The 16079-nt window shown below is 35.1% G+C and overlaps 1 protein-coding gene across 9 annotated transcripts in view; it reads right to left on the reverse strand.

Moving 5' to 3' along the window:
• The window catches only part of SDG40 (SET domain group 40), a 192413-nt gene that overhangs the window by 66818 nt on the left and 109516 nt on the right, over nt 1-16079 (reverse strand). The window contains exon 6 of one of the 9 annotated variants that reach the window (XM_089798264.1): nt 12584-12648. The exons of the other annotated variants lie outside the window; for them this stretch is intronic. Coding sequence (XP_089654390.1) covers nt 12584-12648 — 65 coding nt within the window. The remainder of the gene's footprint in view (nt 1-12583; nt 12649-16079) is intronic. 9 annotated transcript variants of the gene reach the window in all.

Raw genomic sequence — 16079 nt, forward strand, 5'->3', positions numbered from 1 at the left:
ATACACTGATTATTGTATTGTTGTATTGTTGTTGCAGAAGTTGTTGCTATAAATCAAAGCAAGTGTCCAAGATATGGAAACATGAATTATTTTGCCAATGGAAAATCAGAATTCGAACGACTTTTATTTCTGCAAGCCCTAAAGTATAAATTCTCTCAATCACAGATTGTGAAATGCTAGAAGTATATAATCTATCATGCTCCAAGCATTGTTGTATACTTCTTATCAATTGCTACTAGGTTCCGTTTTCCATAACAGCTAAACTGTAGATGTAATCATCAGATAGAACCTCTTGAGAAAGAGTTAAATATTTAAGATGCAATAGAATCATGATTTAAATATACAATATGGAAATCAGAATTAATGATATTTCCACTAGTTTTAAAGAACATATCCTTTTCAAATCATAGATTGAGATAAGCTGGAATATATGTATATAAAAATCATGAATCAATTGAGAATCATCAGACAGAGCCGATTACTCTGCGATCTGAGCACCTCGGATTCACTGGTTGTATAGCCATGGATAAGGTAAAAAGGTGAGATAGAGTCTGCAAAGACATGGAAATAAAAGTCAAATATGATACATTAAATCTAGAATAATATCATTCAATAGCTCATGCACAATCCTGTTATTGTAACTCCTGTTGTCAAGTCTATTGGTGTGGTTAGATACCAGGATGCTCAATAGATGATAGATGTTCCAAGTCCAATTTCAAGTAGGGAGGGTCTTTCTCGTTGGAGATTGTGTGGGGAATAAGTTAAGGTCCGAGGTTGGGTGGTTAAGCCTTTGACAATGTTTCACCTCTCCCCAAGTTGTCGGACGTACAATGGACAAAGATAAGCTATACATTCAATTGTTTGTCGGAAACAGATATTATCACTTTTATGATGTATATGCAAGAAGGTAAGATTAATTGAGTTATATTATCATTGCAATTATTTTACACTTAGTTGTGAGAGATAAGATTTATCTAATAGATTGTTATTTCAGTTTTTCATTTATATAAAAATTGAATATGAGCATATCTTCTAATCTTATGTTATTGCCACAGTTAAGCAATCAGAAGGAAAGGAATGATATAGTGATATCTGAAGCCCTAAATGATACCGTGGTATCTAAAACCCTAATTGATTCAGTGGTATCTGAAGCCCTAAGAAATACAATGGTATCTGAAGCCCTAAATGATCCAAAGGTAATCGATGCCCTAATCGATACAGTGGTATGTGATGCCCTAATTTTATTTAGTGGTATTTAAAGATAATCATCATTTGATTTTGATATACCGGTATTGGATGGTAGTTGTTATTTGATATTGTTATAGTGGTATTTGTGGACTAACCTGAGTGGTTGCAGAAGCATCCCTACAATGATTTCTGATTTCCAGTTCCATGGTATGTGGATTTTAATTTCTATAGTAGTTCATTGATGATGTTTTAAGTTCTTAGTTAAAAAAAAGTTATTAACTGATTTTAACCATCAATCTCTTTCATATGAATGAAACCGATTTAACTAACTTCCTATTAAATTGAAGTAATATATGTACTTCTTTGAGTATGTTAGTTGTTAAATTAAGACCCGGGAAACCTGGTTGTTACACTTCTACTTAAAATAAGCTAAATTAGGGTGAGACATTCACCCTATTCTCCTATTTTAGAATAGATGTTATCATATTATTATGATCTTTAATTAATGATATGTTACACTTACAAAGTATTCATTGGAGCAATAATCCCACTAAACAAAAGATTAGACATAAGAATAACCTTCAGCATTTCAGTACCCTAGAAGTTCACAAAAGCTCAAAGTCTTTCAGTGCGTCTGTATAAGATTAGGAATGAAACATGTGTGCAGCTCAAAGTCTCCAACACGAATTTCACCTTGCATGCACAAATGAAGAAAACAAAGCAGCACAAAGTGTGCAAGCTATTTACTTGCTTGAGCGTTCTATATTAATCTCAAACTTAATAAGCAACTCAAAGTTTGCAAGACCAAATCTGAAACCAAATTGTAACTCTAAAAGCAATATGCAACTGAAAGTCTACAAGATTGAGCTCAAATCCCTCTTGAACAAAAGTACAAAACTCACAATCTATATTCAGAAAATGTCATCACATAATGCCTTGAATCAACACAATGTCTAAAAGGAAATTGTCTCTTCTATTGAAAGCAATTTTACTTACATCCAAGCTCAAAGTCTTAGAGTGCAAATACAAATTGGTAAGAGTTTTTTCACACTGCCAAAAGATAAAATTACCCAAGAGCACCTACCTATATTTATAGGTGAGGGGCTGAGAACGAGAAGTGGGAGAAACCCAACTAATCAAGACTTATTCAACAACTAACTACCTACCTACAGTTGACGTAAATGTTGACTAAATTTATATCAGATTTGATCTATCTATATCTTTCTGATTTTCAAAATATGAATTTTAACAGTCACAGATCTCTTCTTGCAGATTATAGCCAGGGTATCGAACTTGATATAAATTGCTGATGATGCTTAACCAATATTTAGAAATACTGATTATAAGGTCTGAATTTTCCTGAGTAGTGATGAAGCCCCAATGTTTACAAATTGAGGCATCCATTTCAGCAGCCTCTAAAGGTTTACTTTATTGATTAATAGTATATTTTACATGTTTGCATATAACAAACAGCACTTATGATGGTGATTACTGTTATCAAAGACCTGTTTTCTTCAGCATGAAATGAAGCTTTAAGGCAGTAATTAAGTAATTAAACAATTCAGAAAAGGGTCACATGAGCACTGTCCTGAAAATTTTGACATCAATAACAAACTTTGATGACACTCTTGACCATATTGCTTCTTCAGTTTCCCAAGCCGCTAATGCTGCAGATGTAATATATTATCTTGAACGAGCATATGCAAACAATGAGTTTAAGGCTTCAGCCAATAAATATTCTCCTAGTCAGCAGTACTCAAACAACCAACCTCTGTTACAGAAAGGACAGCGGCTCTGCAGGCTTTGATAGCTTGTCCATTGGCATCAATACATACTGAGAAGCCTCCTGATATTTTATATGTGCGTTCAACTTTCCCTCTTCCTATTGATGAGACGAGTCTCCCAGGTGTCAATAACCGTGGATATCATTCTAGAAAGTCCTATGGTGCAACTTCATACCTACTTAAGTATTCAGATGGGAACATATTTGTTGATAGTCCAAGGTATAAAGAACAACCTGCACACCAAATAGAAGCACTTGGTGAAGCTTGCTACATGTTCCTTACCCACAGAGATGATGTAGCTGATCAAGATAAAAGGGCAAAGCGGATATCTTGTGAGCACATACAAGGTCATAAAGAGGGCTGTGTCTCATTTTTCTACAAATCATTCAAGGCCCTATTCACCGGGGATTATCTTTTTTGCTTCAGCTAATGGTGAGTTGGCAATTACCGCACTCAAAAGTTCCAAGAAAAGACTGTCATGACTCATAACATGCTGGTGGGAGACGCGGCTCAAGTCATGAGCGATACCAAGACATAGAGACTGTAGAAGAGAATACAAGTACTAGAAAATGATTGTTCCAGGATTGGCAGTATCAAAAGAATGCTGTGATAGTGCATATTATTTAGACAAGGAATAAGTTTCTGATTACAGAGCTTTTTCAACAGTGGAAATCCCTATCAGGATGGGTGGGAATGCCTTATCCGCAAAATCTTGGACTGAGTTTGAGGACCTGTGCGAATAGTGCACTACTGTACATGGATGGAGTTACGTGACGCTTGCCTGTGTGCAACAGTACACTCATCACAAGAAAGAAGCACCACGGGGATATAACCAGTCAAAGCTATCGAAGCAGTTGAGAAATAAATAATGATTGAACACCACAATCATCGCGGGTATCCAGCCTAAGTGTAACCTGGCAGCCACACGAATCGTCAGAGCAGCGATTAAGTTCATGGTGATGTTCATCTCACACAGTGCTGGAAATGATGCTGACCACGTTATTGGTGAATGGAGTATGAGCCTCCATTTGCATAAGTTCATACATAAAGGCCCCGTTTGGTTGCTGGAATATGAGTGGAATAGGAAAACGAAATTAGAATATGTTTTATATTCGCTGTTTGGTAAGCTCAATCGGAATTGGGAATAGGAAGACATATTCCAATTTTGCCCCTAAAATGAGCATATGTCTATGCCAAAAAATATCTGTTATTGGAATAGGCCATTTCCATTCCCATTCCGATTTTCCATTAAAAAATATTTTTTTTTTTTTTTTAATTTTAATTTTTTTTTTTTTTTTTTTTTTTTTTTTTTTTTGGATTTTTTTTTTTGAATTTTTTTTGTTAAATTTTTTTTAAATTTTTTTTTTAATAACATTTTTTTTAATTATATCTATTTGTTTAAAAAAATGAAAATGAAAATGAATTAACTAAAAAATAATAAATTAAAGAAAAATTTAGAAAAAATGTTTTTAAAAATACAAAACTTAACCTTATTCCTATTCTATTTTTGTACAACCAAACAATAGATTAACATATTCCCAGTCGAATTCCAAGTGCACCAAACATGATTGGAATTGTCTATTTCTATTCCCATTCCTCATTTCCATTCCCATTCCATTTTTCTATTCTAATTTTCTATTCCTATGCCAGCAACCAAACGGGGCCAAAAGGTCGTCCAATATAAAAGCCAAAAGACATTCATACCAAATTTTTTGAGGCTTGCGAATGTTGTCGGGAGTATTTAGGAGGCATTGATATTGTAAATAAGATAATAACAAAAATCAATCACCATGATTATTTGTTTATTAAGTGATAATTTACTTTAAAACAGTGCGATTTACTTTTTGAAAAAGGATGACTCTTCACTTGAAAAATCACGTTCCATTTTATAATCAAATATAAATAAGGGTTTGTATCATTCAAAAAAAAAAAAAGAATAAGACATTATCAAGAAGCATTTGTAGTGATATTTATTTGTAAGGAGGAATGTAAAATATTAAAGTGTGACTTTAATATGAATTTATATATTATAGTTCAATAATAAATAAAAAGTCCTTTTATTCATGTTTATTCAAAACAAAGAAATTAAAATTATGATCAAGATTCATCCTTTATGATCAGTAAGAAGATTATTGAATTATTTTAACAAGGCTGTTTACATTGGACTTTTCCGCATTCTTTGTTCGACAATTAGAGATATTGTGAAATAAATAGGTGTTTCCCTATCTGTCTAGCTAAACTTCCACAGAAGAAGATAAGACCCTTTTGGAATAACATTGAATTGCATATAAGATTTGTCTTTTACAAAGCTCAAGAGTAATTGATGATATTTTAAACAAATATTGTCTCATAAAGTTGTACGTAATAGTCTTCATTGTGGTTGACTTTGTTGCCTGAATAAGCAAAGCCACTGGTCTTTTGAATCAATGAAGTACAATTATTAGATTTATAATTAAGTCAACAATCTATATATTTCTATCTTGCAAGCACCAAATTAATTATTGATAAACATTATACCAAACATTCAATCATTTCAAGCACTCATAATACTTTATTTTATCAACTTTGAGGATTTTGCCAACTGAATAACTCACCAAGTTCAAATTCACTCTATAAAAGCTTTGAGCAAAGTAATCAGGTTCGAAGTGAAGGTCTTTCCGCCTGGGTGTAGCGGAGCTTAAACTGCAGGATAATTAAAATTATTCCTGTCCATTGGCCAAAACTGATTGTGGAATCCTATTGGAGAATTGGCAAGCTCTTGGATTTCCAATCTTTGGTTTTGGGAACCAACAGATTGGTGACTCTACCGAGGAGAGTTGCTCATAATATATTTTGTGAAGTTACCCAGAATTTCAGATTTCACAGACCAGAATCAGAAAGTAGCTCTATCAATTTGCTTGAAAGAATACTTAGCTGAAAGCAAGAACTTGGAATATCAACAAATCAATATAGTCCTCGAAAGAGGTGGCGACTCTATTCAATAGTATTTCAAGTGGTAATTCTGCTGAGGGAGAAGACTCAGAAGGAAACGGTAGATACTTTTATTTGAAATGTATCGATCATTTGAAAGAAAACCTTTCATTCCAAATGGCATCAGGCTATTAGATCTCAAAAGATTTGATTGTAAACGTAACAAGTTATTCCTGAAGCTTTCACAACTTGTACCAAAGTTCCATGGAGAATGGGATGAATCAAAACTTTAGTATTTTGATGGGTTTTATACATTTGTAGAAAATTATGAGATTTGTGCAGAGGATCAAGGGATGAAGCTATTTGTAAGGACATTAAAAGACAATGTGAGACATGCATATGAGTCATTACCTATGCAAAGTATTTGGAAAAAATTTGAACAATGATTCCTATATAAATTTAATGATGCAAGTAAGGAAGATAACATGTGTTATGAATGGTGTAAAGACCAAAGTTGCAGCATGGAAGAGGATCTGAACATGTTTCTACTTGACGCCTTTTTCAATTTGAAAATATTTGAAGGGTAGTCTTCAGCACATTTGTTTGTGACAATGACAAGCACTTATCATGAGATACCATCAAACCCCATGCCTCCATATGAGGAATTTCCAAACAAAATTTTTGAGTTGGGAATCTTGCCAAAGGACCTTGATGTGAAGCTTCTTTTTCAAATATTAGAAGATGATGAAAGTCCAAATTACATATCTCCTTTGAACGCATTTTTGAACTTGGAAAAACAAGAAGAAGAATCTGCAGTACAATTCTTCATGAGGATGTTCAATGCCCATCAAGAAATACCTTCAGAATGCAGACCTCCATCCTTTGATCTTATCAATAGAATGCGTGAATTAGGTCTCTTATGATCATCGGTTCCTCATCTTTCTCAAAGTTATGAATAATGAACTGACTGTAGAGGAGAATGAATGCAGGACCGGAGTAATATATGAGTCAAGTGAGGTTTCAGATTTGAATGGAGAAGACTTTTTTGCAGAGTCTGAGGAAAGATCTATCCATGATGATACTTGTATGACATCAAATATCAGTGAATGTAAAAATGTGGAAGAGATTTCTCTTAGCATGGAAGAAATTTCAGATTTGTTGGACATCGAATATAAGAAACATGTTGAGAAAAACGGTCCAATTTTTTTCTCAATCCACCACACCAAACAAGTTAATGGATCAGCACATATTCAGGAGGAAGATTCAGGAGATAATGTTAATGAATATATCAGTCGTGTTGATCCGACAGATGGTGATTCTCAAAAGGATGAAATGAGTGGAGGTATACAACTTGCTGATATTGTATGTAATGGAACATCTAAGGAGCTGAATAAAAGCTCTTGTGAAGATATGCCCGAGTTCTCTATGTTCTTGAATCCATTGTTTGAAGAAGGTTTTCTATGCAATAAAGTCCATCAGCATCATGATGAAGATAGCAGGCCTAGTGATAGTTTTGAAGAAAATAGAACTCAAGATATGTGTGGAGAGGGGTATTCAAAAGGTGAGACATGCATTAGTTCATCCTGTGAGCAGGATTTGTATTGAACATGTGAAGATGAGATGGAAACAGCTAGGATTTGTATGTAATGGAACATCTAAGGAGCCGAATAAAAGCTCTTGTGAAGATATGCCCGAGTTCTCTATGTTCTTGAATCCATTGTTTGAAGAAGGTTTTCTATGCAATAAAGTCCAGCATCATGATGAAGATAGAGGCCTAGTGATAGTTTTGAAGACAATAAAACTCAAGATATGTGTGGAGAGGGGTATGCAAAAGGTGAGACATGCATTAGTTCATCCTATGAGCAGGATTTGTATTGAACATGTGAAGATGAGATGGAAACAGCTAGGCATGATGAGGAGAATATGTTGCCATATACTTTTTAAAAAATTCCAAGTGTTCTATTTGATAAAATTCTTGATAAGAGAGTAGTAGTATTTCCTAAATCTGAGTTATCCTCAAAACCTTTTTGTGACGAGAAACATCTAGAGCATGGAGCAGATTGTGTGCAAGAGGACAATCAAGCAAACGGGACTTATTCTAATACTTTTGCAACTAATCAAATGCATGACAATAAGGATTTTCCACTCAACAAGGACTAAAGTACGCCTGATAACTTTTCAAAGGCTAAACATGAGTCAGTTACCAAAAATTCCATTGATGGAGTGTAGCCAATAAGTATTGTCTATAAAAATGATGCATCTAATACAGCAAGGGATTAGATGTTGGGGCTAAAAGATTATGGATTTTGTTTCTTTTCAAATACTTTAGTTGATAAGGAAACAGCAATATCTGATCCTAAGCCAGTAGTGTAGGGAAAACATACCATGATTAGAAGGAATCAGTGGTTATGTCATCAGAAACAGGTGTTCGATAAACTACAGAGGCGGTTTCCACTTTTAAGGGGGCCTGAAGCAACCCAATTTAATTTTGTATCAGGATAAGCATAGATGTTCAGTTTGCTCCTCCAAAGATAGCTAGAATCTCATTATGCCCACAAGGAGCATATGTCCCCAACAAGAGCCACTAATGGGGCCCTAATTTTTACAAATTGGGGCCTTCATTTGAGCAGCCTCTAAAGTTTTACGTGAATGATTCGTAGTGTATTTTACTTGTTTGCATATAACACAGCACTAATTATGGTGATTACTGTTATCAAAGATCTATTTTCTTTGGCATGAAATGAAGCTTGAAGGCAGTAATTAAGTAATTAAACAATTCTCAGAAAAGGGTCACATGAGCAATATGTCCTGAAAATTGAGACATCAATAACAAATTTTGATGACACTATTGAGTGTATTGAATTCTTAAATTTCCCAAGCCCCTAATGTTGCAAATATAATATTATATCTTGAATGAGCATATGCAAACAATGTGTTTAAGTTTTTAGTCAGTATATATTCTCCCAGTGAGCAGTATGCAAACAACAAACCTCTGTTAAAGAAAGGACAGCGGCTTTGCAGGCTTTGCTAGCTTGCCCAGTGGTGTCCATGCATACTGAGAAGCCTCCCTCTGATATTTTATATGTGCATTCAACTTTCCCTCTTCCTATTGATGAGACGAACCTCCTAGGTGTCTATAAATGTGGTTATCATTCTAGAAAGTCCTATGGTGCAACTTCATAACTAATTAAGTATTCAGATAAAAACATACTTGTTGATAGCCCAAGATATGAAGGAGAACCTACACACCAAATAGAAGCACATGGTGGAGCTTGCTACATGTTCCTTACCCATAGAGATGATACAGTTGATCAAGATAAATGGGCATAGCGCATATCTTGTCAGCACATATTGCACACATAGAGGGTTGTGTCTCATTCTTCTACAAACCATTCAAGGCCTTATTCACCAAAGATTATTTTTTGCTTCAGCTAATGGTGAGTTGGGAATTACCGCACTCAGAAGTTGCTGGTAAAGATTATCATAACATGCTGACGGGAGATGCGGTTCAAGATCATGAGCAATGCCAAGACACAGAGACTGTAGAAGATAATACAAGTACTACAAAACGAATGTTCCAAGATCGCCAGTATCAAAATAATGTTGCGATAGCCCGTATTATGAAACAAGCAATAAGTTTCTAGTTATAGAGCTTTTTCAACAGTGGAAATCCCTATCCGGATGGGTGGGAATGCCTTATCCACAAAAAATTAGACTTAGTTTGAGGACTTGTGCGAATAGTGCCATGGTTGGAGTTACGTGATGCTTGCTTGTGAGTGAAGGTACACTCATCACAAAGAAGAAATTCCACAAGGATATAACATAACCAATGAAAGCAATTGAAGCAGTTAAGCAAAAATAAAAAGATTGAACACCACAGTCATCGCGGGTATCCAACCTAAATGTAACTTGGCACCCACGCGAACCATCAGATCAGCAATTAAGTTCACGGTGATGTCCGTCTCACACGGCGCTAGAAATGATGTTGACCATGTTATTGGTGGATGGAGTATGAGCCTCCGTTTGCATAAGTTCAAACATAAAAGGTCGTCCAATATAAAAGCCAAAAGACATTCAAATCATTTTTTTTGAGGCTTACGAATGTAGTCGGGAGTATTTTGGAGGCATTGATATTGTAAATAAGATATTAACAAAAATCAATCCCCATGATTATTTGTTTATTAAGTGATAATTTACTTTAAAATGGTGCAATTTAATTTTTGAAAAAGAATGACTCTTCCCTTGAAAAGTCACGTTCCCTTTTATAATCAAATATAAAGAAGGGTTTGTATCATTCAAAAATAAAAAAGAACAATAAGCATCTACAAAGTGATATATTTATTTGTAAGGAGGAATGTAAAATATTAAAGTGCGACTTTAATTTGAATTTATATATTATATTTCAATTATAAATAAATAAACATTTTTATTCATGTTTATTCAAAACAAAGAGATTAAAATTATGCTTAAGATTCATCCTTTATGATCTGTAAGAAGATTATTGAATTATTCTGACAAGGTTTTTAGCATTTGACTTTTCCACATTGTTTGTTTGACAATCAGAGATATTGTGAAATAAAAAGGTGTTTCCTTGTCTCTGTCTAATTGGACTTTCGCAAAAGAAGATAAGACTCTTTAGGACTAACATTGAATTGCATATAAGATTTGCCTTTTGTAGAGCTCGGAAGTTATTGATAATATTTTCAACAATTATTGTCTCATAAATTTGTACGTAATAGTCTTCATTGGCATTGACCTTGTTGCCCAAAAAAGCAAAGGTGTTGGTCTTTTGAATCATTTAGGTATAATCATTAGATTTATAATTGAAGTCAATAATCTATATATTTCTTTCTTGCAAGAGCCAAATTAATTATTGATAAACATTATACAAAACATTTAATCATTGCAAGCACTCATAATATTTTATTTGATCGAGTTTGAGGATTTTGCTGACCGAATAACTTGCGAAGTTTAAATTCACTCTATAAAAGCTTTGAACAGGGTGATCAGTTTCAAAGTGAAGGTCCACTCGCTTGGGTTTAGAGAAGCCTAAAGTGCAGGGAAATTAAAATTGTTCTCGTTTGTTGGCCAGAACTGATTGTGAAATACTGTTGGAGAATTGGCGAGCTCTTGGATTTCAAATCTATGGTTTTGGGAACCAACAAGTGTTATTCGATTTATATGAGCAGAACATTCATTGATTTTGATGGTGCTCTACAAATCAATCAAGTTTGATTATTAGTATAAGCTTGAAGGGGCACATCTATGTAGAGGCATGAGACATGTCTATTCATAGACGTGTCTCCTCACTCTAGTTGTTTCTTATCTCTGCCAATTAAATTAGGCATTAACAAACTTTAGTCAAGCCAATTCAAGATATATGATATGAATAGATTTGGATCTGTTCATAATTTAGTACTATTACCTCAATGATTGATTTGCAATATATACTTCTGATTTGTAATATAGTTCAATTCAATACTTGGAGATTCATAACATAGTTAAGGTGGATGATAATATAATGATTTTGAATTTCTCATGTGTAAATGAGTGTTGATATGAACGGAATATATTGATGTGTATGTATGCATGTTATTAGATTATCATTTGATTTATCTGAACAATGTTATTGAATCAATAGTTGACTTATTCAACATTGCAAGCCCTGATGTCCTACACTGTAACTACATGTTATAATTTTGTAGGTGATACTATCACATACAATTACATCCTATTTTTAAATTACATGTAATCTATCGAAATGGATTACAAATAAATAATGCAAATTATTCTCTATGTCTGACAAAGCACAACACCTATTCAGATCATCCTATTTTCATTTTCCATACAACTACAAGATGTTGATACTTTGAAAATTCTAGGCATGGTGAAAGTATTGTCCCAAAATAGTGCCTGCAACCTGAATTGTTCTACATTGGAGTAACTTTCATTGATAAAGCATCTTCCTATATCTGTCTTGAAAGCATTTTATACTCTCCATCACTCATGTTGCTCATTCACCCCCTTGTATGGCCTTGTTGTGACATTCTTCTCTGCACCAAGCTCCAACCTTAAATCTACTTAGAAAATAAGGCCCATGAGAAATTTAGGTTTTTTTATGGGTATTTCAGGTAGATTAAATATATGCATTTGAATGTGCAAATCGGGAGTCCAAGATAGAAATGAAAATATATACTACGGAAGATAACTTTTAGTTGTAATTAAGATTTAGAATCTTGACTACATATACTCTTTGGAAGTATTTTGGGATTTAAAATATCGATTACATGTATATTAGGGATGTGCTTTAACCTGCTTTCGGGTTTTAAAACTTTTACTACAGGTAGGGGACTTGATGATAGGAGTTTTGTTCCACTACAACATACAAAATCAAACACTAAATGTTTCAAGGTGAAACACCAAATATTCAATCCTCTTCTGAATAAGGTTATCTCTCATGCTAAGCTTGCAATGTAAGATAATGAAATGACATCAAGGTTCCCTTCAACTTTGAACACTCACTCAGTGAAATAGTATGATTTTTCTAGTAATCACTAGGGGGACTTTTGTTATTCATTCAATGGACATCAACAGCTTGCACTTCTAAAGATTTGGCTTCACAATGTGCAACGAAAATGAAATTTTGATTTTTCAACTTCCAGTTGAACTTAAACTTGCTATCTTTGGCCTTGAATATTAACTTGTCTTCCTCCATCTTTTGTTCACTTCCTTGCACCAATCCTTGCCTTTGATCCAAACATGATTCCTGGTACAAAGCTCGAAGTTAGTAATAATCTTAAGGGACTTAAACAATATAAAAAAAATTAGACCTTTAAAACCTTGAATTAGTCCATGATTTTTGTACCCAAACTTAGTAGTTCAATCCAATTAAAGTTGTTAATAAAATAAGCATTTTGATTAAAATCCTAAGACAAAATTTGATCGATACTTAGCAATTAGAATGATAAAATTGTAATGTCCCCATTTTTAGCAAGTTCCTACAATTGGCTAGGTCAATTCACCATCGTGACCCTCGTGAGCTGACAGTGGGATTTGAGGGTCTTAGTAGTGAGATTATAGGCTTTCTAGCAACCTATGGTGTGTTTTGGCTCTGTTTGAGGGACTTACTATTTATAGCAAGTCAATCTATCGGTTCCGATGAGCTCAGTTGAGTTAGAAGAGTTGAGGGATGCTCTCAATTTTTATTTTAGGCTTTTGGTTTGGGCTCCAAGAATCTTAGATGGAGCGTCTATTTATAGTAAGTCACCCTGTCAAGTTCATTCATTGTCTTTCATCATCAAGATCATTGTGGTGTTGTAAGATTTCAATTCTTATGCTTCTTCAATTGTTTTTGCAAGACGGGTGAGTTATTATTATTATTCATCTAAATGTGTTGAGGTTGCTATTTTTTTCGGTGTTTAATGTTGGTCAGCTCAGTATCATAGCTCGTTGGAACCGAGATGAAAAGTTTTAAATCATAAACACAAAAAACAATGGCCTTGTGTGTCAGAATATTATGTTATGGTGAAAAATATCATTTTTGGAGCCAAAAGCAATTAATAAATTATATTATAACGGCACTTTATTATATTTTATTGTTGTGTGGAGGAAGCTTCTTAAGTGAAGTTCATCTGGGAAACTTGTGCCATTTTGGAGATTATAAATATAAGGCCATTTGATGGGAAAGGCATCTGATTATTTGTTTATCTCTTTGCTTTGTTGTCATTGTGACAATTTCTGAGTCTATGGTTTTGCGCCCTTGCTGAAGTACAAGGGTTCATTCTAACATGTTCTCCATTGTTGAAGTATAGTGGAGATTGGAGTTGTGTATTTTAGAAATTTGTTGGTGGTTTCTCCTATTGTATTTGTTGCATCTAAGGAGATCTGTTATTGGAGGAATCGTTGCATTTATTACATCAACTTCATAGCTGCAAATTGTGGGTTCGAACTGAGTTCTAGAGACTGCCATTATGCCATTTGAGGCAGCTTGTGGACTTTAATCACACCTGCAACCTTTCACATTGTTCAGACGTCATCTTTGGAGGCTGGGTGCTACTTCTATAGTGACTGCGATTCAAGATTCAGGCCTGCGTTTTATTCAAAACACCTGCAAATACAAACAATAGACCCACGTGAGTAATTGGAGGAAGGTGTCTACAAATTTGGGACTGCAAGATATATTGGAGCTTGCGAAATTAACTAGGGAGACTGGCAGCTTGTGTCAAGGACTTGCGTTTTGGCATTGGGGTCAGCGTATTGCCTTGCCAAGGCTTCAGCATTAAAGCACATACACACTGGTGGCAATTTCGATAATTGGTCAATTGGGAGGAGGCTCACGGCAACCACATTGGCATTTCCAACTATAATCCAGGTTCATTATTATTGAATGTAGTTTCCAGATTTACATTTTGAAAGAAAAATCTGTCCATGATTGATGATTGTAATAGCATCTTGAGGTATTGGTATAATTCAATCTATTGACTAGTTAGCATTAGTTTCAATATTCACCCTTGAATGTAATTGATCTTATAAAATCATATATACCAAAACTTAATAAGAAAAATCATTTCAAACATCAGATACAGTTAAACAAAGATGTGCACCAAGTGTTTGACGAAATGTCAAACTTCTGAAATTTTCTTTTAAAATTTGGAATTGTTGAAGCTATAACCAGATGGGGTTATTAGAGCGGTTTCCTGCCATCCTATGGGGTGGGAAAGTTATTTTATTTTCACATGATGGGGTTATTAGAGCGGTTTCCTGCCATCCTATGGGGTGGGAAAGTTATTTTATTTTCACATTTTTTGTTGCATTTGCAGTGACCAACACTGCATCTTTTTCTAGGCATGGACAAACATAAGAGGATTGGTAGTGCTAGAAGTCGATGGAGTAATGATGACGTTAGCACGAAAATAAATGCCTTGTGGGAGAGTATGGAGAAACTTAAGCTTCATCAACAGAGGTTGGCGGAGAGCTTGTCGGATCCAGAGACGATTGAGAGGGCAGCAAGGTATATGGTTTCCGCGTTTAGAAGGCCGACATTGAGGTTGCAAGGAAGAAAGCTTGAGTTTTCCCTGACAGGTGTCCATGATGCAAATGTAGCTATATTTAGTACGGCACCTACTAGTCCTATCCGCAGTGTTGATGATGGACTTATTTCACAGGGACATGTGGATGTGTCAGTGCCCTCGGTGGATAGTACCACTGAGCTTCAATAGGTTGAGGCTCCCAGAGTAGTTGCTATAGTTAGTTCAGAGGTAGTTGATGTTGTAGTTGTCACTGACTGTTCAAACTCTCCCAAGGAGGGAGTTGTTATTAGAGACTTATATGTCAGCTAATGTAGTGTTGCTCCAGTGGAGTAGGCAATTGCTTCCTTAAGTGGGACCGAGCCGCGTATGGAGTCACCCAACTATGATGTTGGTGATCTAGGTGTTACAGAGGAGTCCGTAGATGTGGGTTCATGCTCTGGCATTATTGATTCATAGCTTAACGTCGAGTCATGTGTGCAATGTCAGGTGTCAGCAATTGAGGCTTTATTAGGAGATGTGGATGCAGATAGTATGACACATCTGATGACACATTTGATAATGCTATAAGTTGCACTGGGTATAATACCCCTTGTCAGATATTGGGTGATGATTCCGAGGAGGTTTTCAATGGGTCCTAGGATCAATGTTTACAGGATCTTTCTATTGAGGTGGAAGCTGAGACATGCGAGGAGATTGATATTGCAAGGGCTCCCATTTTTCAGATGAGGAGTTGGTTGAGGTACATAGTAGTTGTATCTTGGATGCAAAGTTGTGTGAGGACAATAGCACACATATGAGCGATTTTGTGGTGGGCAGTTCTGATTTAGTTTCCTATCACAGTGCAGTTAGTGAGACAAAGAGCTAGCATAGGAGTCAGGGGTTACAGAGGCATCATGTGACTTGTCAACTGAAGGTGAGTGATAGTGTCATTTCTTCAACTCTTGGGCATTATGATGCTATCTATCAAATGCTAGCTACATCTGGATGGGGTGCTCCTATGTCAGATGAGCACAATGATAGTAGTCTTTCCCTAGCAGAGGTTCATATGCTTCGAGAGGCTATCAGGATCTTGAAGCATAGTTACTCTCAGTTAGTTGCTAACAGGGATTACCTTCTGGAGTGGGGTAGCACCTGTTATGAGACATTGTTAGGGAAAGAAAAGGAGGTG

The sequence above is a fragment of the Cupressus sempervirens genome, chromosome 8 (genome assembly GCF_028749045.1).
Source record: "Cupressus sempervirens isolate cs-2001-9-10 chromosome 8, ASM2874904v1, whole genome shotgun sequence".
Lineage (NCBI taxonomy): Eukaryota > Viridiplantae > Streptophyta > Pinopsida > Cupressales > Cupressaceae > Cupressus > Cupressus sempervirens.